The sequence below is a fragment of the Musca domestica genome, unplaced genomic scaffold, assembly GCF_030504385.1.
Source record: "Musca domestica strain aabys unplaced genomic scaffold, Musca_domestica.polishedcontigs.V.1.1 4, whole genome shotgun sequence".
Classification (NCBI taxonomy): Eukaryota; Metazoa; Arthropoda; class Insecta; order Diptera; family Muscidae; genus Musca; species Musca domestica.
This window is the reverse complement of record NW_026712328.1, coordinates 6896224-6919846: the sequence shown is the minus strand read 5'-3', so window position 1 is coordinate 6919846 and position 23623 is coordinate 6896224. Positions and strand designations below refer to the sequence as shown.

General features: G+C 36.1%; 1 protein-coding gene across 2 annotated transcripts in view; it reads right to left on the bottom strand.

The window, feature by feature from the left end:
• LOC105261675 (cholesterol 7-desaturase nvd) overlaps positions 1-10990 on the bottom strand; it is a 616447-nt gene extending 605457 nt beyond the window's left edge. Inside the window, exons 1-2 of one of the 2 annotated variants that reach the window (XM_059126913.1) lie at positions 10940-10990; positions 10748-10885 (exon numbers count right to left, since the gene is read on the bottom strand). In XM_059126913.1, coding sequence (XP_058982896.1) covers positions 10748-10882 — 135 coding nt within the window. In that variant the 5' untranslated portion in view covers positions 10883-10885; positions 10940-10990. The remainder of the gene's footprint in view (positions 1-10747; positions 10886-10939) is intronic. The other variant, XM_059126912.1, reaches the window with a different exon arrangement.
• Between the last annotated feature and the right edge of the window lie 12633 nt (positions 10991-23623).

Genomic DNA, 23623 nt, shown 5'->3' with positions numbered 1-23623 from the left:
CATGGCCCATTTTCTGTTTTATGCTGCAGTATCTATTGCGAACTTCAAATACCAAATTTGGAACAATTCCGGGGAATAATGTCGCTAAAATCATCAAAATACCGAATTTCGGGGGGTACCGTTATATGGGGACTATATGAAGACGTGGACCTACATGGCTCATTTTTTGACTTAGGATGTAGTACCCATTACAAACTTCAAATACCAAATTTGAAACGATTCTGGTAAACAATGTCGCTAAAATCATTAAAATCCCGAATATCGGGGGGTACCGTTATATGGGGACTATATGAAGACGTGGACCTACATGGCTCATTTTTTGACTTAGGATGTAGTATCCATTACGAACTTCAAATGCCAAATTTGAAATAATTCCGATGAATAATGTCGCTAGAATCATCAAAATACCGAATATCGGGAGGTACCGTTATATGGGCGCTATATGATAACTTGGACCTACATGACCCATTTTCGAACTTAACCTGCCTACTGGCAAAATATACATGTGTGCAAAATTTTAGCCTTCTATCTCAATTTGTTCGAAAGATAGCGTGATTACAACAGACAGACAGACGGACTGACACACAGACAGACGGACATGTCTAAATCGTCTTAGAATTTTACGCTGATCAAGAATATATATACTTTGTTGGGTCTGACATGAGTATTTCGAGGAGTTACAAACGGAATGACAAAATTAATATACCCTCCATAGTATGGTGGAGGGTATAAATACTAATACTAACCTGTTTTGGCTTTTACAAAGAATTATATGGACAAAATGATTGCAACAGGTACACAAATTTCTAATTTGTCACAATTAAATCTTTGGGGTAATGTTATTCTAATTTTCTTTCTTATGTTGATCAGTTGTGCGGTACATCTGTCCCATCCTTGCTTGGTGGTTGATGGCCACTCACACTCATATTGGTTGTGTGTGTTGGTTTTTTCTTTCGCTTTTTCTTGAAATTTTTTAGACATAGCCTGTTGAAAATTTTTCTTAGCATACGGAACTAAATTAAAATAATATATTGAAATATTTTTGAACGCGATTCGAGGATAATGTTAAAACAAAATCGTGTCCACCCACAATCAGTCGATTTGACATTTAGTTAATAAAGTGATTTTTAGACCGTTTTGTGTTAAAAATAATTTTTAATATTTTTTTAATAAAAATATACATTTGAATCTGAAATCTATTCATTTTCAAGTTATATATATTTTTATTCTTGTATCAACAATTTTGAAATTTGTCTGATTTTTGCTTTTTATTAGTTTTTAGTTGTTCCGAGCCATTTTTTTTTTTTTTTTTTTTGATAACCGCTGTTAAATCCTGCGGAATTTTGAGAGCTCTTGTGAATTGATACGTGTTTAGGCTTTTTAAATCGCTTTTTGTCCGGTCTATAGTGAGTTGGATTTAAGTATTGAGCATTTTTTTGAATTTTCTATCCGTATTGTCGGTTTTAATTCCTTTGAAATTAATTTCGAGTTATGTTTGTTATCTTTGTTTGAAGATTTGGACAATTCACTCCTTTAGATCTCTTTATTAGATCTTCTGATTTTCTAGTCAAATTCGAGGCTCATTATAACGCTCTGAATACAGAGGAGATTGATCGATATGACTTAGGAGTTCGTAGTGAGGAAATTCAAAAACTTTGGGCACAGGCACATAATATGTTCGGTAGTTGCCTGGATTATTTGATGTCTTCCGTTGACGCCATGAAAGAAGATATTGATTCGGTCGATAGTAAGTACGAGGTTTCTTATCAGACTTACTTAAGATGTTTGTCCGCCATTCGACGACAGCTAGGGCAAGTCAAAGGAAGTCTCGAAACTTCTGTAAATTCCGCTCTGGATGGTTCGGTTGTCTCTCTAGTGCAACAAGAGTTAATATCAGCTCGTTCACCCAAGCTTCGCATCAAATTGGAATTCTGTTGGATTCTTTGGTCCCCTTGGTGAGAACTCTTGATTTTGGTCCAATTCCAAGTGATAGCGTTTATAATCTTGCTCTTCCGCCATGTGACACGGATGTTGTTGAGGTTGACTTTCACTGTTGGCCCACATTTCGAGATTTATTTACAGCCATTTATATAAATAATTCTAGACTGAGCGCTGTTATTTGGTTCGGAAGACTAGTGGAGAGGCTCGCGAGATAGTATCTAAATTTCCATTAACTAATCGTAGTTTTTTTCGCGTATGTTAGTTTTTGAAAGAAACCTACGACAATCCCCGGGTCTTTGTGCACAATCCGTTGAAAATCCTTTTCTCTCTTCCGGTGATTGATAGTGAAACCTGTTCGAGTCTTAAATCGTTGCAGAGTGGCATAAATGGATGTTTGTCGGCTATGTCCATTTATGATATTTCGACGGATAATTGGGATCCAATCATAGTCTTCTTTTGTTTGCAGAAAAACAAAATTACAAAAAAACTTTATGGGAAATAGTATGGAAAATAAATCTTTTTTATCACTGTGGAAAGATTTAGACGCGATTTTGTCCGAACGTATTCAAACTTTAATGTGTCTGCACGACATGAGAAGTAATGATGCAACAAAGCTCACGGCGAAGAAAGTCCAATCTCATTTTACTAATTTAGATTCTTCGGCGCCTTCTCTGCTCAATCGTGGTAGAGAAAAACAGGATGTATACTTTGCAAATAAAACCAAAATGTTCTCCATTTAGAAGTCTATCATCTTCAGATCGGTATAAGTTAGTAAAATGTCATCATCTTTGTGTGAATTTTCTCCGAAAAAGACAAGATGTCAAAAAGTGTGAAAGTAAACGTCATTGTTCGAAATGTAATCAGCCTTATCACACTTTATTACATCGTGTTGATGCCAATTTCAATCCTTCAGCTCCCGCGAACTCCATTGAAACAATTAGTTCGTCCGGTTTCATAATCCTAGACTTAGAAGCAATTTTGGGTACACTGACACAATAGTTACTTCGTCAGAAATTGACTTCGTCTGTAGTAAATTGATAATTTTGGCTCAAAAACGGTAATATGCGGACGAATATAGCGATTTATTAGAACATCGTCCTCTAGATAGAAAAAGTTCTTTGGCTCCCTTGAATCCCAATTTGAATGAAAGTGGAATAATTCGTATGAATGGAAGATTAGTCGACTCTCTTATCCTTACGCACACGGAAAGGCATCCTATTATATTGCTCTATCATTGTCGGTTCCTCAAACTTTTGGTGAAGTTTATCCACAAGATTTCCGTTCGTGGAGGAAATCAGTTGATGTTGAGCATACTTAGAATTGAACATTTGGTTCCTCGGTTAAAAAGTTTTTTTCGTTTAGCGATCTATCGGTGTCGATCTTGTATATTGAAAAAAAGCTCGAGAAATCAGGTTATGGCCGCGTTTCCGCCTGAAGGGGCTAGGATTGATAGGTCTTTTACTACAACTGCTGTAGATTTTGCTGGGCCTTTTGACGTCAAAGCACTTACGGGACGAGCCTGTAAAATTACAAAAAGCTATGTTTGTGTTTGTATATGTTTTTCAATGAAAACTAGACATTTGGAAGCAGTATCAGATCTATTCCCTGCAAATTTCTTGGCATCGTTTTATAGGCTTTTTCACGACCTGTTTGTCATCGGTCCGTATTCACGGACAACGGAACGAATTTTGTTGGGGCTTCCAGAGAAATAGACCGGAATATTAGATAATTTCTTCGAGAATGTTCGGGAACAGTTTCTTCTAACTACGCAATTCATGGCCTATTGTGGCAATTTATTCCATCTAGGGCTCCCCATATGGGAAGACCCTGGCAAGCTGGGGTAAAAAGTTTAAAATTGCACTTTCGAAAGCAGTTCGAAGAGCTGGCTACAGTCTTAGCTAGAATCGAGCCTTGTTTGAACTCCCAACATTTTTTGATCGGTGCTCCATTGCTTCCTTCCCGGTCCAGACAGTTATACTCGCGTCGTCGATCTTGGCATAGATAAGGCGGCCTATTACTGACAAACCTATGAAGTCATCGGTCCCCACTGCGTCGCAACGGGCGATTTCTAAGTCAGCAATTCATTTTTGCAAAGTATGCTATGGACGCATTCCCTTCGACACCCGACTGTCTGTTAATTCAAGTCCGTCTACCCTTTCATATACCACTCCCCTCGGGGGATACCACTTGTTGACAGATATATACATCTTTAGTACATATTCTCCGGCAGTCCTGTTTTACCATGGACAGAATACGTGACTGCCGTTTTTCTTTTCGATCGACACACGACCCAACGCAATCAGTTGTAGTGATGGATCGAGTCGATATGACGCATTTGTCGACTTCTCTTGAAGCGGTGCCGGTGAGTATAAAGAAGTCATACTTGGGTTTACCCCTAGGGGATCCACATTTTTTTAAAGTGAGGCTTGTGGCGCTGACTTCGGTCCAGAGCTTTATGCCAAAATAATGACCAGTCGGGTGCAATTAAATCCAGGATTGCCAATGGCACAGTACTCCATCTTTGGCTGCTTTCTCTCTGGTGCATGCAGTAACAAAACACGATCCCTACGATCCTTCTCGGGGTCCCTAATGGCCCGAGGTCCCGAAAGGCCTCAAATGCTTACAGGGTCCCTAATGACCCAAGGTCTCTTATGACCCAGAATGTTTGTAGGGTCCCTAGTAGCCCGGGATCTGTTATGACCCCGAATGTTTTCAGGGTCCCTAATGGTCCGGGGTCCCTTGGAACCCCAAATGTCCAGTTTGTCAAAAGAAATGATTATGAAATCTATTGGAACATAGTATTGATTTCGTGTTTCAACATCTTGACGAGGTTGAAAGGTGGGCGCCACATATTTATGTTATATGTTTTTCCCGAACAAAGGTCACGTTTGTGACCAACATTAGTTATAATCTGTATGCTCCTTAGTGTTACATTCTTGTAACGTTTACATTGCAGATTTTAACGATTGTTTATTTAATTCGTTTGACGTTTTCCCAACCTCTCTTCTTCACCGGTTTCCTTTTTTTGGATGTTGCTCCAAACACAGGTAAAATGGTTACCAAATCTTATTCTAAACAAATAAAAAAAAAAATAATATAATAATATCCAAATCATAAAACTAACGTGTTTTATTCTCTTGGTATTTTTTTCTATATTTACATTGACGTAAACATTATGAAAAATCTTCTAAGTATATTTCTGATTTGGACATTTTTAATTGTTAGTTTCACCTGTTACAAATGTTTTCAAGTCTTGATATCATAGACTGCAAAATACGTATATTATTTGAGAGGATCTTTTATCATCTGAGTATAACCTTATATTTACATTTTATATAAATATTCCGCCTGGTAAGTGTTCATGGAAGAGAAAATAAAGGACAATGAATTATTTCTTGTTTACCACCGGGGTTGGTTTCCAAGTATTGACAGCTCAACTTTTTCCCAAACTGCATACTCAGTGCTGCATATGCTCTCAATAAAATTCAAGTATTTGTATGGCACGCAAAGTTTTCAAAGTTTGTATACAAGACATTTTCGAAATATGCTGTCAAAAGCTGTTTCGAAATCAACAAAGTTGTCTGGTTAAATTCAACTTGAGATTTACAATAGAATTCAAGATTTAAATAACCTTTTCCGATTCTTTTGTTTAAAATACTTATCATTACTTTTCCCAAAAACGTCATAAAAAAAATTCCTCTGTAATTGGATGGCTTAGAAATATCACTTTTTTGTAAATATATTAAAAAAATATGGTTTCAATAGATACGGTATTTAATTTATTATTGTGCTTATGAATCGCTTTTATACGAAATTCGATCTTTCCCCATATCCTTATTCATCTTCACCTTCTTCAAAATAGTCAAATTTCTCTTTGAGAAAATGGGTAAAAACTGACCTGCATTCTGCTCTGAAATTAAGGACTCTTATACGTAAATCTAGAATATAAATTAACGTTATTGAACCGGAGTTGATTAAAATTTTTTTTTTTAGTATTAATATTATTAAATAATTTTTCTTAATTCACTTACTTAATAATTTAGATTCTAAGGTTTTAGGTTCTTTAGGTTTTTGCTGTACTTGGTATTATTCAGACCGCAATGAGAGAATCAGTATTGAATCACTATTGACCGAGAACTCACCGTTATCTGGTGTGAACTGATGTAGAACATCTGTAGAACTCAAAGTGAAACTGAAGCAATTTTCCATTTGTTGTCATAGTTGTTAAAAATCCATTATATTACCTAAATAAAGAAGCAGCTCAAATGGAGTCGCTATGGAAAACCAATTTCAATTATATTTGCCTCGCTAAAGTTTCTATTACTATGTTTATCTAGTCGTCATTGTGAATAACATTCTTAGGAAAAACAGAAGTTCTTAAACAAATAATAAAAAATATTAATAAGGTTCATGTTACCACTTTTTAATCTCTATTTTTTTAAGATTCATTTAATTGTTTTCTTAATTCTTTAATTTTTTCCTCTGATCTTTCATGTCCCTGATAAGCTGATAATTCAATTGGTGGTAAAATGATGGAGACTATAAATTTTTTGTGGTTATCTTGTAGTTCGTTTTCAATTGATAAATAGTTTATATTCTAAAAATGTTTTTGTTTCATTTACATGAGTCTCAATTACATTAAATGTGGGTTTTCCAATTTTTTAGATAATTATTTATAATTTCTGTTGGATTTTAAAACGTTACATTATTAATAACTTAATTATTTTCAAAAGGATCCTTTTCCTTCTAGAAGAGTCTCGTTTACAGTATTTTTTCCAGTAATAAATATTACACCATATTTAATTATACCTATCCTTGTAGGTTTGCGTATAATATATTTGCATTTACTCTATTTAGAATTCAATATAATAGATAAACAAGAATCGTTAGTGTCCATTTTAGAATACGTGTTACGCATTTCTTGCTTAATTTTCGTTATATTAGTATAATCATTTTGAAATTTAACAATTTGTTTGCTTATATCTACGTCGGTAAGTCGAAATAGCGATGTCCGTCTGTCTGTCTGTCTGTCCGTCTGTCTGTTGTAATCACGCTATCTTTCGAATGAATTGAGATAGGTGGCTAAAATTTTGCACACATGTTTATTTTTCCAGTAGGCAGGTTAAGTTCGTAAATGGGCCATGTAGGTCCACGTTTTCATATAGCCCCCATATAACGGTACCTCCCGATATTCGTATATTTGATGATTTTAGCGACATTATTCACGGGAATTGTTTCAAATTTGGTATTTGAAGTTCAAAATGGATACTACACCCTAAGGCGGAAAATTATCCGTGCAGGTCCACGTCTTCGTATAGCCCCCATATGACGGTACCTCCCTATATTCAGTATTTTGATGATTTTAGCGACATTATTCACCGGAATTGTTTTAAAATTGGTATTTGAAGTTCGTTATGGGAACTACAGTCTGTGACAGAAAATTGTCTGTGCGGGTCCAGGTCTTCGTATAGCCCCCATATAACGGTACCTCCCTATATTCGGTATTTTGATGATTTTAGCTACATTGTTCACCGTTTATTTCAAGTTTCGAATTTGAATATGGTAATGGCTTATGACCAACAATGCCTATGTATGTCCACGTCGTATATACCCCAAAATAACGGCTATATTCGGTATTTTTAAAATTTTAACAGAATTTTTTAAGGATTTTATTTTTTGAAAATTTCCAAATTCGTTGCAAATGGTGGAGGGTATTAAAAGTTCGGTCCGGCCGAACTTACTACTTTTTAACTTGTTTATTTTGTTTTTTTATAACGAAGTTTGTTTCTTTTTTTAATATCATTTCATATATTATGTCACCGTCCTCATATGTTCTTAACTTTCGTCTCTTATTTTCTATTTGCAACATTTTACTCTGGATCTTTTTTAATTTTTCTGGATCACTGCTGTTGTTCACTTTGTTAAATAAAACATCTACCGGTTGTAAATGTATTACCGAATGTGTCGTTATGTTATATTGTTGAGCTGCTTTATATATTGCTTCAATTGGATCAATAATATGATATTCTTCTTTTATGCATCTTGACATTTCTATTAAAGTCGAATCTTACCTCTCTATTTGACCATTTGTCTTGCTATGTCCTAGTGAACAATATTTAAAATCGATTTGCATTAGTGATTTAAGTTGCAATGAAGTAAAACTTGCTTCATTGTATAGCATTAGAATTTTAGCATTGGGAAATACCTGTAAAGTTTATATTATTATACAATCTATAGGGGTATATTAACTTTGTCATACCGTTTGTAACTCGTCGAAATATTCGTAATAGAGCCTACAAAGTATATCTATTCTGCATCAACGTAAAATTCTAAGACGAACTAGCGATGTCCGTCTGCCCGTCCATTGTAATTACGCAATCTTTCGAACGAATTGAGATAGAAGGCTAACATTTTGCATACATGCATAGTTTACCAGTAGGTCTACGTTTTCGTGTAGCCCCCATATAACGGTACCTCCCGATATTCGGTATTTTCATGAATTTAGCGACATAATTTACCAGAATTAAAATTAAAAAAATATATATATATTTGAATATTTCATATTTGAAGTTCGTAATTGGTACTACAGACTATGACAAAAATTTTTATATGCAGGTCCACATCTTCGTATAGGCCACATATTATGGTACCTCCCGATAGTCGGTATTTTGACGATTATTCACAGGAATCGTTTCAAATTTCGTACTGAAAAGTCTTAATTGGTAATACAACTTACGTCTTCATATAGCCACCATATGACAATACCTCCCGATACTCCGTATTTTCATGATTTTTGCGACGCTATTTACGGTAGTTGTAACAAATTTCGTATTTGAAATTAGTAATGGGCACTACAGCCTATAACAAAAAAATCGTATGCAGACCCACGTTTTCGTATATAATAACGGTTTTCATTTAAGTGGCAGTTTTCGGATTTTTTTTTTGAAATTTTTCAATTTACTTCGGAATGGTGGAGGGTATGAAAATTCGGCCCGGCCGAACATAGCTGCTTTTTACTTGTTTTCTCTTCTATTCGCGTTTTGTCATTTATTTGTTTAATTGTTAGAAATTTTGAATATGCATTTAACCATGTTCAAAGGTAGTTTAGTTTCCGCATGGAAATATTTAAGTGTAAGTTTTCTCCTTCGCTTTATTGGACTCATAACAGGATTCCTTATGTACCTGTTTATGTTACAAATTTCACAATTCCTAGCATATTCTTTGATTTTTTTATTAATTTTGGCCAGTATTATTTATCCTTTAATTTACTGTAGTTTCCTAAAAGCTTCTATGTGCTCTAGTATGCTCCTTTTCTATAAAATTCTTCTTCACTATCTATTGCGTCTATTGTCTTTATTGTCTAAAATGTATATTCTTTGATGTAAATGCTTTTCTCAGCATATCCTTTATATCGTAATTTGTTTCTGGCGTACAATGTAAAGTCGTTACTACCATTATTTGCTTTAGTGTTCCATCCGCTATTAACCACTTTATTGCAAATACCCAAATTGGTGAATTATATGGATTTTTACTTGGCCCAATTATTCCTTCATATAACATTCTATTCATTTCTTCATTAATAAAGTTAGCCGCTGATAAAGAGTAAGGAAATGGATTATTTGTTTTGCTCATTTCTTGAAATGTTATTTTTAACGGTCTTTTATTTATCCCACTGTCTCTTTCATATCTGCCTTCATATAAATACTATTGTATTTCTCGCAATAAAGAAATGCGGTGGAATTCAGAGACAAATCTTATGTGTCCGAACTGTTTCTCTTGCATTTTGATTCTATATATTTTAACATTTTTTTTCTAATCAATATATTCTTTGCATTGAATTCTTCTTAACAATTTTTAATGGCCTAATTATTTTTGGAGACCTTATTTTTTACTTTATGTATGGTTTGATATACTTATTGTGGATACCTTTTACCTTTAAAAATGTTATTAGTGTCTTGTTTTTATTTTTTTAGTTTAAATTTTATTAAATATTTTTTCTTAATTCTCTAACTAATAACGTAGGTTCTAAGCCGACACTTGTTCTTAGTATTATTCAGACAGAAATGAGAGAATCTGTTTTGCACTGCTTTTGGCCGAGAACTAAACGTTATCTGGTGCGAACTGCTGTAGAACTTCCGTGGAACTGAAGAAAATCCATTAAGTTACTTGAACAATGAAATGGTTCAACAACTCAAATGGAGTCATTAAGGAAAACCATGTTTTCAATTATATTTGCCGCCCTTAAATTTCTATTGCTATGTTTGTTTAGTCATCATTATGAAACACATACTTGTTTTTGGAGACCTTATTTTTTACTTTGTGTTTGGATACCTTATACCTTTAAAAATGTTTTTAGTGTCTTGTTTTTATTTTTTTAGTTTAAATTTTATTAAATAAATTTTCTTAATTCACTAATCAGTTAACGTAAAATATCATACAGTAGGGGGCCGCGTTAGTCGTTGTTGTTCCGAAACATTACACAACATAGACAGATTTCTGCTACAGGAATTATGTGAGTATCAAGTGCTAAACTTAAAAAGAATTAAATTGGTTTACCGAATATTGAAAGTTGTCGTATTTTAGAAATTATACGAAAAATTGATCGAGCTCGACATGCCTACTGATAAAACACACATATATTGAAAATATTTACATATATCACAATTCCTTCGACATATAGCGTGATTAGAACAGAACGTCTGACAGATATTATGGTGGAGGATATTAAAAAACATTTTTTCAAGTCCTGGCAGAGTTTAAACGAATATCCATAGACGCATAAGAATGTCGATTGAAAAAAGAGTACCTTCTTCCAGTTACATGGCACGAAAAACAGCAGGTAAGATACAATAATGAATACCACCATAAATATGTACAGGGTATATTCTTGGAAACATGTACTGTTTATGATGTGTACTGTAAATATTTCGCGGAGATTCATTTTCTAAAAATATATTTATTATTAAACTATTTGTTGTATTTATAAAGAATTATTTACCGTCTATAGAGTCCTTTTTATTCCGAATAATAAATGTTTTAAGAAGTAACTAATCCAGTGTGGACCACTACATTCAATTAGAATAAAATTATTTAATATATACGATGGGAACTATCACAGCTCAACTACAACTAGGTAAAGAAAACACTTTTAAATTAAAGCATATGAATAATTATTAACTAATCTAATTTTATATTGCGAGTCTTAATTCCAAATTATGATCAATTCCGTGGAAACATTTGCCTATATATAAAGGCTGGGGTATCCGACGAATATTTAGAGGTGATACAGGCGGAATGGTAGATTTAATATACCCTTTATTTTCATGGTGGTGGGTATAAATAGTATAACACCAAATATAACTCTTGGTTTAATGGTGAATTATATTCCTTTCTTAATCACAGGAAACATTTAAATTAATTAAGTTAAGTGATTTGGGGTGGCAACATAGACGTCTGTGCTTTTACTTTCGATACTCAAAAACAAGTGATCACAGAGCATCCCTTGTCTATTTCTAATATAGACAAATAATCTCAGAGCTTCCACATGATTGCTAAAGTTCCCTTGTGTCTTCGTAATACATCTACAACTAATTCCAGTGAGAGCAAATATGGTAAACCAACTTTTTGGCCCCCACTCAAGATTTTCATGTTCAACCATCGACTTATAACGATAAACATTGTTGTCTAAAATGGTCGATTTAAATGGTCGGTGTGAGTTTGTGTAACATTAATGGAAGGAACAAAAATGTACAAAAATAGACTTTTGTTAAGGAACATACTCGTAGATGTACACAATAATTGAATTGTGTAAACTTGGTAGGCTTACAATTTCTTGCAATCCGCCAAGATTTTTTTGAATGTAAAGTAAGCAATAAATGTTACTTCAGCCAATAACCCATGCAATGATTTGAGTTATTGGGTTAAAATAAACTATGAAAATATTATAAGTCACTTATGTGCTGACTGGGAATGCAGCTATTAAATTAAAAAACAGTAAAAAATGTTTTTAAAAACCGTGTTCTTTTGTAAATTGTTTCCCACTTTGAACGGGGAAAGTTTAAGGAACCCTCATTAACGACGTATGATAATATTTACTGCCTAGTGGTTGGTGATGCGATGATGTTTTTTTGGACGTTATGTAGTTGCGAAATTTGACTGACATATATGGCTACTCCAATTTCAACGCAAAGACCTGGGTTGCTGATGGAATTACGATGAATGGTAATCGATTTCATTGATTGTGCAAAGCGTTATTTTCAATGGTTTTCAGCTGCTGGTGTAAAATGACGAGAACAGCAGTATGCATTTGTGCTGTTTAATATTGTGTTAAGCAGGATACTTTCAGATATGATGTTTTTATGATTGTTTTGTTTTCGTTATGATCGAGTACTGTAACGATGTTGTCTTTGAAGATTCAATCTGGCGCAATCCAGCTCCTTGCTCCTCCAAGAATGTCATTCTTGTACCACAAAGTGTTACGGTTATGTAATTTTCATAAATGTTTGGTGATGGATGGTTGATTCCAAGTCACAAGTTTTAAATGTCTTGAAATAAAAAAAAAAATCCGACACGCATAATTTTCGCTTGTTTATCGCAAATAAATGTCTTTCCCTTTGATAATTCAATATCTCTATCTCGATTTGGCAAGTAGTAGTTGGGAGCCCTACTGGTTACTCTCCCATTAAATCATATTAAGGATGAGTTTTGCACTCGGCCCGTCGAATGGTAACAACATCGGTCATTTTGGGTCGTATGTTAAGGTTGGCTTTTTTAACCTAACACCGACTTTAAGCATACCTCTATCATCCAGAAACAGAGTTAAACTGTGTTTGATATTCATTTCCGTGAAGAAATGTATGCTTATAAAACCTCATTAAACACCTGATCTGGTCTCATCATTCTGGATATAAATCTGCAGGATAATCATCAGTGGTCATATTATTATTCATTATGAATAATTATTCACATGTGAATAATTCAGTGATCTTATGCTCTGTCGCATACGACAACGTGTAGGATAATAAAGGTCATAACCCACACACACAGATTGCCAAGACAACTTGAATGAATATACAAGCAGCCATTTAATATGCCCTTTTAAATCTAGTAATAGACCAGAATAATTGTGTGGCTGCGATTAGGTAAAGTTAGATTAGTTTTTGTAGCTCTTAAGAAAAATATTATTACAATAAAATCATAATTGATTCGATAGCCAAAATATTTGTGTGTGTTTCTCTTCTCTTTTACATTTCGTCTTTCGAGTCGGATATGAACCAGCGACCAGTACAATGTAATCTCTGAATATGATCAATAAATAGTACGACATTCATTAAATAGTACACTCATTCACATCGCTTTTAATTCTAAATCCTTGGTTTATGAATCGTCGGAGTTGAGATCTAATTCTCTATATTCTGGTGCTAGCATTCCTTGACTGGGAAGTTCCTTCATATTGCTGATATCTACAATATCTATACAACTTTTCAATAGCTCAATGCAATAAATCTCGGCAGTTTAACAGCAACAATATTCCAAACCGATCCCCTCGAATCACCATTGAGTGGTTATCACCATGACAACTTTCAAGTTGCATCGAACACAACTCTAAGCTTTGTGGTGTTGCTATCTGAGCGTAGAATACAATGGTGTATGGTGTAGTAATGATTTCTTCGCACATCTCTTGATTGCACTTTCATCATGTGACCCAGGTATGAGCACCTGCTGCTTCACTGGAGGCTGCAATATTTTAAAATTTGAATGTCTTTTTTCTTGCTCATTTGATAAAATTGGTATCTGCTAGCTTTATGTTATCTGCTAGGGCCATAATTTGATGTCGATGCAGTGCAATTTGATAATCGCAACACTAGTCGACTATTCTCATTTACTGTTTTATTTTTATTAAAAAACTACGCACGTTTTAGCTCCTGATCCTGCCTTTGTCCCTTTCACTAGCAATCTATTCTTGGACATCCGAATCTCTAGTGATAGAATCAGCGGAAAGTAAAACATCGTCGCAAATAACATGTCGGTTTTGCTCATTTTATAAAATTAGTATTTGCTAGCTTTATATTATCTGCAAGGAACTATTATATGACGTTGATACCAGTGCTTAGTTGGATTGAAAAATGTTTGGTAATACAATAGCTTCTGTGCGCGTTTGCACGATGCTGATTAGCGAATGTATCTCAAAGTTTATCCTGTGGTTTACGGTTCATAATCTTCCACCACCAGCTTCGACACAGAGAGACCCTTGAGACCCTTCCAACACTTTTGATATAGAGAGGCATTTGATTGTGCTGATACCTAGTTTTGTGTAAGAAAACAAAATTGTATTGTGTTTTCTATGGTACTTTCACGTCCCAGTAGGCTTATTACTAATACAATTCACTCACATCCTGTTTCTTGCAATACATTTCTGTCTTTGCCAGGAACTGCTTGCAATAATTTGGGGGGTTATCACCTTTCGAATCGTCAGGGCGCTGTGGAATCAAAAGTTGCCCTTCGAACACTTGCAATAATTCAAATCGCTTGAAGCTCCTTGGAATCTACAATCGGCAACTCATACAACACATGAGAGTTGGGTCCATTCTCTTTATTAAGATATGGATTAAAATATTATCTTATTCATTTGGCTTTACTTCACGGCACTCCAGTACCATTAACCATTCATGAAGACTGTCATTAAAGACATGAACTGATCTGCCTTCACCTAATATGTTGAACAGTTTCAACGTCCCCTCAAGTATAGTTCATACTTAAGCTCTATGTATTTTTATTTCTTTTGGAGATTAGCTTGAGCTAAGTTCCCGCCTGATATCCACTGAAATGACGTACGATCGACCTATGTTTGACTCGATATATTTTCCTCTTATTTTATCGTTTCTTACTCGACAAAAATTTTATACCCTTAAACGTTGGTAGATGAACACCACATTTGACCACAATTTTGCAATTGTAGATACTGTTTGACAGGGCGCAGCTTGACCTGTTCTGTCTCTATTAATGTAGAACTCCATTGTTCTTCTTTCCTCCAGACTGCGTCTATCTCCTTCAACTTCTTTCTCTAGGAATCCATTATTTTTCTATCCAGCGGAGCCTTTTTCATATTCGCTATCGCCTTCATCGACTCGCCGTTTGCTGCTTGCTGTAATAGGTTCCTGATTTGTACTGAACTAATTTTCTTCGTTTCACAAATGTGTGTTTCAAACTCCTTGGTAATTGGAAATTTTCCAGTATAATACCTAAATCAAATTCCTTGTCAGGAACACGTCGGGGTCACCACAAAATTATTAGTAACTGTTAGAGCAAAGTAGATAATCAAATCACTTGGATCATCATTATTAAAATAAGTATTAAATGTAAAGTATATAATAAATGTTAATTCAGACAATAAACTATGCAATTGTGAAACCAATGCAGTTGTTTTTATACCCTCCACCATACTATGGAGGGTATATTAACTTTGTCATTCCGTTTGTAACTCCTCGAAATACTCATATCAGACCCAACAAAGTATATATATTCTTGATCAGCGTAAAATTCTAAGCCGATTTATGTCCGTCTATGTCCGATTATGTCCATCTGCCTGTCTGTCCGTCTGTCTGTCTGTCCGTCTGTCTGTCTGTTGTAATCACGCTATCTTTCGAATGAATTGAGATAGGTGGCTAAAATTTTGCACACATGTTTATTTTTCCAGTAGGCAGGTTAAGTTCGTAAATGGGCCATGTAGGTCCACGTTTTCATATAGCCCCCATATAACGGTACCTCCCTATATTCGGTATTTTGATGATTTTAGCGACATTATTCACGGGAATTGTTTTAAATTTGGTATTTGAAGTTCAAAATGGATACTACACCCTAAGACGGAAAATTATCCGTGCAGGTCCACGTCTTGGTATAGCCCCCATATAACGGTACCTCCCGATATTCGGTATTTTAATGATTTTAGCGACATTATTCACGGGAATTGTTTCAAATTTGGTATTTGAAGTTCAAAATGGATACTACACCCTAAGACGGAAAATTATCCGTGCAGGTCCACGTCTTCGTATAGCCCCCATATAACGGTACCTCCCTATATTAGGTATTTTGATGATTTTAGCGACATTATTCACCGGAATTGTTTTAAAATTGGTATTTGAAGTTCGTTATGGGAACTACAGTCTGTGACAGAAAATTGTCTGTGCGGGTCCAGGTCTTCGTATAGCCCCCATATAACGGTACCTCCCTATATTCGGTATTTTGATGATTTTAGCTACATTGTTCACCGTTTATTTCAAGTTTCGAATTTGAATATGGTAATGGCTTATGACCAACAATGCCTATGTATGTCCACGTCGTATAGAACCCAAAATAACGGCTATATTCGGTATTTTTAAAATTTTAACAGAATTTTTTAAGGATTTTATTTTTTGAAAATTTCCAAATTCGTTGCAAATGGTGGAGGGTATTAAAAGTTCGGCCCGGCCGAACTTACTGCTTTTTAACTTGTTTTTTTTTTTAGTAATGTTCTGACATATATAATAAAATAGTAAAAAATTGTATGTGTAACAAATTTTCTCTTGAACTGAATCTAAAACAATATAAGGTGGTTGAGTTTCCACAATCTGAGGATATATCAGTTCCAAGTAGTTGCTGCGGACAGTTATCAAAATAACTCGCTAAATCTATGTTCAAAATTCGAGTTTTTCAATTGAATATTTGTAAATGAGAGAGCAATTTTCTCTTAATATCAGGCAGGACCAATGCATCAGTAATATTCTTGTTGAATGCATCAGTAATATTCTTGTTGGTTGTAAATGCGCCCAACTTCTGCCAATTTTGTGTATGTATTTATTGTTTGGAAAAATGAAAACAAAATATTTCCAAAACCAATCATTAGTAGAGACTTACATTGCGCCTCGCGCATTAAATTTACTAACAAGTTTAGCCATGAAATTGAAAGCCTGAACAGTTTGGATCATACTTTTGAGGGGAAATCCAGGCATTTTTCGAATCACGGATGTTGTGAGGTAGTTTTTAAATTTGAATAAATATATAACCAATGTTAATTTTACTTGGACCAGTCTTTTATTTGTTATGTCCTCTAAGTTCATAAATTTTATATTGACAAGTCCCTGTCATCATATGTTCTTCTACATACCTTTTCAGTTCAAGTCACATGTTATAAAGTGTAAAACATTAGAGTACCTTTCTTATTTTTTAAGTAATTCGTAGTTTCGTGGTCGCATCACTCTAATAAAAATGCATTTATTGAATGTGAGAACACTTCCTACAGTTTTGGCACCAACTTCCAAATATGGTCAAGCGCATCTAAGGCGAATTTTTTGTTGTAAAATGCCTCATTTTCCTATCATTATTTTACGGCATCTTATATGAATGTATCCCAAACATACGCTAAGGAAGGTTTTTAAGCAAAATAATGTATATATGTATAAATATGTATAAATAAAACATACATAAAGTATAATATAGATATATAAATATTACAGATCTTGCGGACCGTACACTCAGTGGGATATTGCTGTTTTTGTAGTAACAATTGCACATGTTATGCTTAAGTTCTGCTAATATGGTTGTAATCATAGGTTTCTGGAGTGAGGGAGGAGGTTTGGCCCTGCAATTTAAAACGTACAGCGTATTATGCGGGCTTGTATCAAAAGCCGGGCAAACGTTACGCACATCCACGTCAAGTCATGCCCAATACGAATTGAGACGACTGCAAAATCCTGGTCGCCGTTGCTCCAATAGTACCCTGGGTTGTCTGCGCAGCCGACTTTCTTCAGCTGATATGAATGGGGGACGGCATTCATACTACAATTGTTGATGACATCTCTGACTGTTTTCGTACGAATGTCACTCAGACCAGCCTGATAGGCTCTTCCTTCTAGCGTAGGGAGGTCCAACGCTCTAGATCATACAGGGTGAAATAAAAAAATGCACCAATGTCAAACGCCATAATAACATCAAATTTTAGAATAAGTTTAGGTTTGTTTGAATTGGCCACCTTTGTAACGAATTATGGCCTTCAAATGGTCAATGAAACTATCACACGCTGCTCGCATGTTGCTCTGCGGTATTTTGGCCCATTCCCGGCGATGCGCTTGTTTGAGGTGATCGACACTTTGATATTTTTTAGTGCCAACCTTGCTTTCCAAAATACTCCAGATACAATAGTACGACGGATTGGTATCCGGAGATTTTAGTGGTCACTGTGCGCTGGAAATTAAGCGAGAAACCTCATTTTGTAACAATTCTTGGGTGGCGCGTGCTGAGTGCGATGGTGCTGAGTCCTGTTGGAATGGCCAATACACCCTCCAGAATATTTTCGCGATAACATTCGGCATTTATTCTGATGACACGGACGATCAATACGAGCGGAGAGCGACCATCGGCTGTTATGGCGACCCACACCATCGCCATGGCCGGCGCTTCGGTTCTTGTGGCCAACCGAAGGTGCACAATTTCTGATGACCTCTTTGGCAAGTAAACACGATCATTTTGTTTGTTTACAAATTGCTGGAAAACGAATGTTTTCTCATCGGAGAAAACCAAATTCGGCAGTTCACCACTTTCGGCCAAGCGAAGCAATTTTATAGCTCTTTTGAGTCTATTTTTTTCTATTTTGAATCTGTGTTGCGGTGAAAGTTCTTGCACTTTTTGGAATTTCAATGGCTTTAGACCAACCTAACGTCTTACAAGAGGTCAACAAGGTCTCCTTGTTCGCACCCAAGGGCTCCCGGCTAGCGCCTTGAGGACTTTGTCCCTTCTTTTCATTTTGTCGCAGATATTTAACTCCCGGCCTGGGCCCAACGCTTTAGATGACTTAGTGTTTCGGTTGACATTTGCAACATTGTCTATCGTAAACTGTGGTGATGCCTCCTCGGCGGGAAGAGATCTGATACGACGTAGTACTATTCGCTTCGCCCTATCGCTCGCGGGATGCTCGACAAATTGACGATTAAAATATTCAGCGCACATCTACGGACCAGTCGCTAAAAGTGATTGAGGTATTATCATCCTTTTTCCAAGGTTCCAGAACGATTTAACCGTTACCCACAGTTTACTTATATCGTTTCCATTGTTGTAACACTTCAGATGGTCTAGCCACTTTTTCCTCTTTCAATTCATTGATTCTGCGATAAATAGGATTGGATCGGTGGAGATCATGACTCTAATTTGCTAGACTCGCTGCATTTGCCTCTTTTTCGGGTATTTGACCAGCAGGTATATAGCAAGCGGCTGCTGTTCTGATGATGTCTCGGAAAATCCTTTCTGCCAACCGAACAAAAGAAGGGAGGTTGATAAACTCTCTGAATTCTTGTCAGTTAGCTTTTCCATGGTTAAGGAAAGTGTGGTGTTCAGAGGTTATGAAGCGGGCGATCTGTTTATGGAGGCGATTATCGGGAGATTGTCTCATCCAAGATAAATGACCGATTGCACGGTCACGTTATTTATCAGACTGGGTGACACTATGGTTAAGTCTGGCGAACTGTGACACTTTCCTCTTATTCAAGTGGGGGAATCCTACTTAACGCCGAAGAATGTGAAGCAGTAAATCTTTGGATTACCTAGGACAGAATAGAACAACTCATGGTGGATATTAAAATCCCCTAGTACCAGACAGTTATTTAATACCAGCAGCGGCTGATATCTGGCAAATAACGCGGTGCACATATATTAATCAGCGTGATATACACATTAAGCATCTCTACCTCGGCAGTTCCACACTTATCTGCTACGCCCATACACTCCATGTATGGGTCACTAAAGACTAGTTTAAACGAGATGGTCCTGTTCTGAAAAGAATGGTTTAACATTAATCCCCACCTCCACATAAACAAATACGAACATGTATATATGTACACTGAGGTTACAGCCGCTGGTTATTGTTTCGGATTAGTCCGGTATTGTTGAACCCGCTGCCTTGGGATTGGTAGGGTAGTTAGGTAGGTAGAATATTTTCGTTTTCATCGGCGCCAATATATCCAATTGTTGATTATAAGGATTTGAAAATGTTATCAACGACTTAATAATTGTACTTGATTTTTAAAACTTAAACCTCACGTTAAGATTAAGTATCATATCGTTGAAGTTAATCCTGCCAATTTTAAAGACCATAACTCCAATGTTTTTTTATGTGAGCGTGTTGGATCTTTCCACGACTAAAATTATATTATATCGATTGCGGGAGTTTAACAATATTGTATAAGCATTTTTGTGTCAAACCCAACAATAATGTATGAAATGAATGTATTTATGGCATTTTGTCAATGTTTTGTTTAGGTGTTCGTAAATAAGGGTCATTAATCAGTCTAGAATCTTTAAGAATTCAATTAACATGTTCTGGTGAGCAAAACAAAACAAACAAGTAACAATGCTAACTCTCACCCCATTGCGTAGGGTAGCACTAACACTAATAAAAGGTCAGTCCCTACTAGATTGTCTAAATACTAACGAACTACTAATTCTTAACATGGGAATAAAGGAACCTTTGTAAATAAAATTAGGAAGGAGGTTTTAGACATTATTTTTTGTTCAGGAAATCTTATAAACGAGATTTAGAATTTGAGGTTTTCGGAAGAACACTCTTTCTCGGATCAGAGGTATATAAGGTTTGAACTAACACGGCCGCCGCCGAACCTAATACGTTTCTGGAACAAATCCAAGACTGACTGGATAAAGTATGGGAAGACTTGTAACAGAAAGGCTAGGACAGGGAATTGAATACCTAAGCACAGACGACGTATAAAGAGATGTCAATAAGTTAACGGAGTCCCTAGTGAGGTCTTTCGAGAAATGCTGTCCACTTTGAGAGAGGAAATCTGCCTACGAAATATCCTGGATGACAGGGGAAATTCGTAACAAAGGAAAAGAGGTCCGAAGACTTAACAACAGAGCTCGACGTAAATTCTAGGACGACGCAGTATTCTAGGACAGCTACCATAACAAACTTAAAGAATACAACTAAATAGTAAGAACAACTAAACGAAACTCTTAGAAGCTTTTCTGTGAATAATGTTTCAAAAATAAAAAAAGTTTCTTTTAAAAACCCATAGATAAGCCAAGACAATGTTGGATGATATGGGTAACAAGATGGAAACAATAGAAGATACCTTAGGGCTTCTGTTGAGTACACACTTCCCGCCGAGCATCACGACACACGTGGATATATACAAGGATTGCGAGTGAGGAAGCACTTAAAATTGATGAATCGATGGAAAAGGAAGCCATCAGAATTTTCAAATCGTTTAAGGCAGCAGGATCAGATATGGTCTTCCCGGCTCTGCTCCAAAAGAAAGTGGACCTTATTTCGTCCAACTTAGCCGGGATTTTCAACGCGTGCCTAAAGTTTGCTTATCCCAAACCTGGGAAGGCAAGCTACGCAATACCCAAGTCTAACATCGTTCTTACTCAAAAACATGGAACGTACAATCGACACCATGATTAAGAGCAGAATTGCAAACGATATGCTTAAATACAGACAGCATGCATACGTTTAAGGACGTTCAGTGGAAACCGCATTACATGAGGTTGTACGAGAGCACCTTCGATAAGAAGATGTATACACTAGCAGTATGTATTGACATCGAAGTTGAGTTCAACAACGTCAGCACAGATACACTCATCCAATCCTTAAATAATTTTCAGGTCGACCGGGCCCTAAGGGACTGGATAAACCACATGTTCAGGAATAGATGGATAAGCTGTGGGCTATATGACGATAACATAAGGGATAAAGTTGGTCAAGGAACTCCACAGGGAGGGATATTATCACCCCTCCTGTGGGTTTCCACCATTAACAGTCTTCTAAGGACTTTGACCAATGAAGGCTAATACTTCTGAGGGGAAAGAACCCTAAATTGCTGTGCAGAAGGGCCGAGTAGGCTCTGAAACTGGGCCAGACCGAGAGGTCTAAACGTTAACCCTAAAAAAACTGAGATATACCTATTCAGTAGGAAAAGAAAACTGGGCCATATCGTTGAACCGGTCTTCCTGAATAAGAAAATCAATATTTCCAATAAGGGTTAATATCTGGGAGTGATTCTAGATATGAATCTTAATTGGAGGAACCACATCCAAGAAAGAACAAACAAAGCTCATAGATGTTGGGCAACGTGTAAAAGGGCTATAGGCTCTAAATGGGGTTTCAATCCAAAGATGACACACTGGCTATTCAAAAGCGTAAATAGACCTATTCTAGCATACGCATAGGTTGGCTGTTGGACAGCTATGGATAAAAAATTTAACAATTAAATACTACAGAATGTCCAACGAATGTGCTGCTTAAGCATCTGCGGCACAGTGAGGACAACACCAACTAGGGCATTAGAGACAATTCTATTTGTGCGAATACAAACACCGAAATCTCTTTCCGCTTGCCCGATCACAATACGGTCCTGCAAGCGGAGGTCCGGGCGATTGCAGAGTGTATGAACTGGCTTAGTTCCACCACGAAACCGGCTACCGTAAACGTCCTAACGGACAGCAAGACAGTTATAAGGGCTATAATATCCAAACAGTAACTTCAAAAACTGTTTTGGAATAAATTCAATCAACAACTACTCTCAATACAGCGTAGTACGCATTATATGGGTACCAGGTCATACGGGAGTTAGAGTAACGAGATAGTAAACTCTCTCGCCAAAGCAGGCAGGCAATTAGTAACAAATAAATATAGACAATTCCGCTTAATGCGTCACGTCTAGTGTTAAAGATACGGACCAAAAACGCGCACATATCCCTATGGAACAATGAGGGTGTGGGGAAAACCACAAAAATCTTATGGGCGATCCCGATGAGATAAAAACGAAGAACCTTTTTTTACAAGGTAAAACACAGATCAGTGAGATAAAAGGCATCCTTAAGGTGCACCTGGGCACACAAGCTCATCTCTACAAGATAGGATGTGCAGATAACAGCATATGCAGGGAATGTGGGGAAGATGACGAAACATTGGAACATTTTCTCTGCCAATGCCCAGCGTTTGAAAATATCAGATCCCAATTCTTAGGGAACGACTCAATACCAGACTTTAATCAGACCTTCCCATAGTATGGGTCGTGAGCAAATATGGCCCGAAATTTGAAAGGATTATAACCTTCTTTAGGTGCAATCAACTAAAAGCGCGAATACTACCTCTGCGTTTTTAAAATCCTTGTTTCCGACATCCCGAAAAAATGAATGCGCAATATTAATTAGATATCCTCCTGCCACAAACAACACTCTCTCTCTCTCTCTCTCTCTTGTATTAATTTATTACGGAAATAAAAGGAATATAGCAGCAGCATAGAGTTCTTAAAAAAGTCCCTATATCTTGTGGACTCATTGTAGAATTCACAGAGAAATACTGGTATAAAAAACATTATCCCATTATTTAAAATTTGCTAAATACAGTTGTAAAAATGTACCTTACATTAATAGAAGTCTTTAAAAGCATGTTTGTCTCCGAACATGTGTAAAGTAATAGGTAGTCTTTATACACCTCTTTTTCTCCATATAGAGTAACGTTGACTTTTGCGGTTCGCGACAAAATTCGTGCGTTCATGAAAAGAACGTTTGTTGGAGTTGTGTTAAGAACGGTTAACACGATCTTTTCACAAAATTGAAACATTAGAAAACATAGTTGCACCATGTTTTCTAATGTTGCCACACATTTATTAAATCCTATATAACCCTGGAC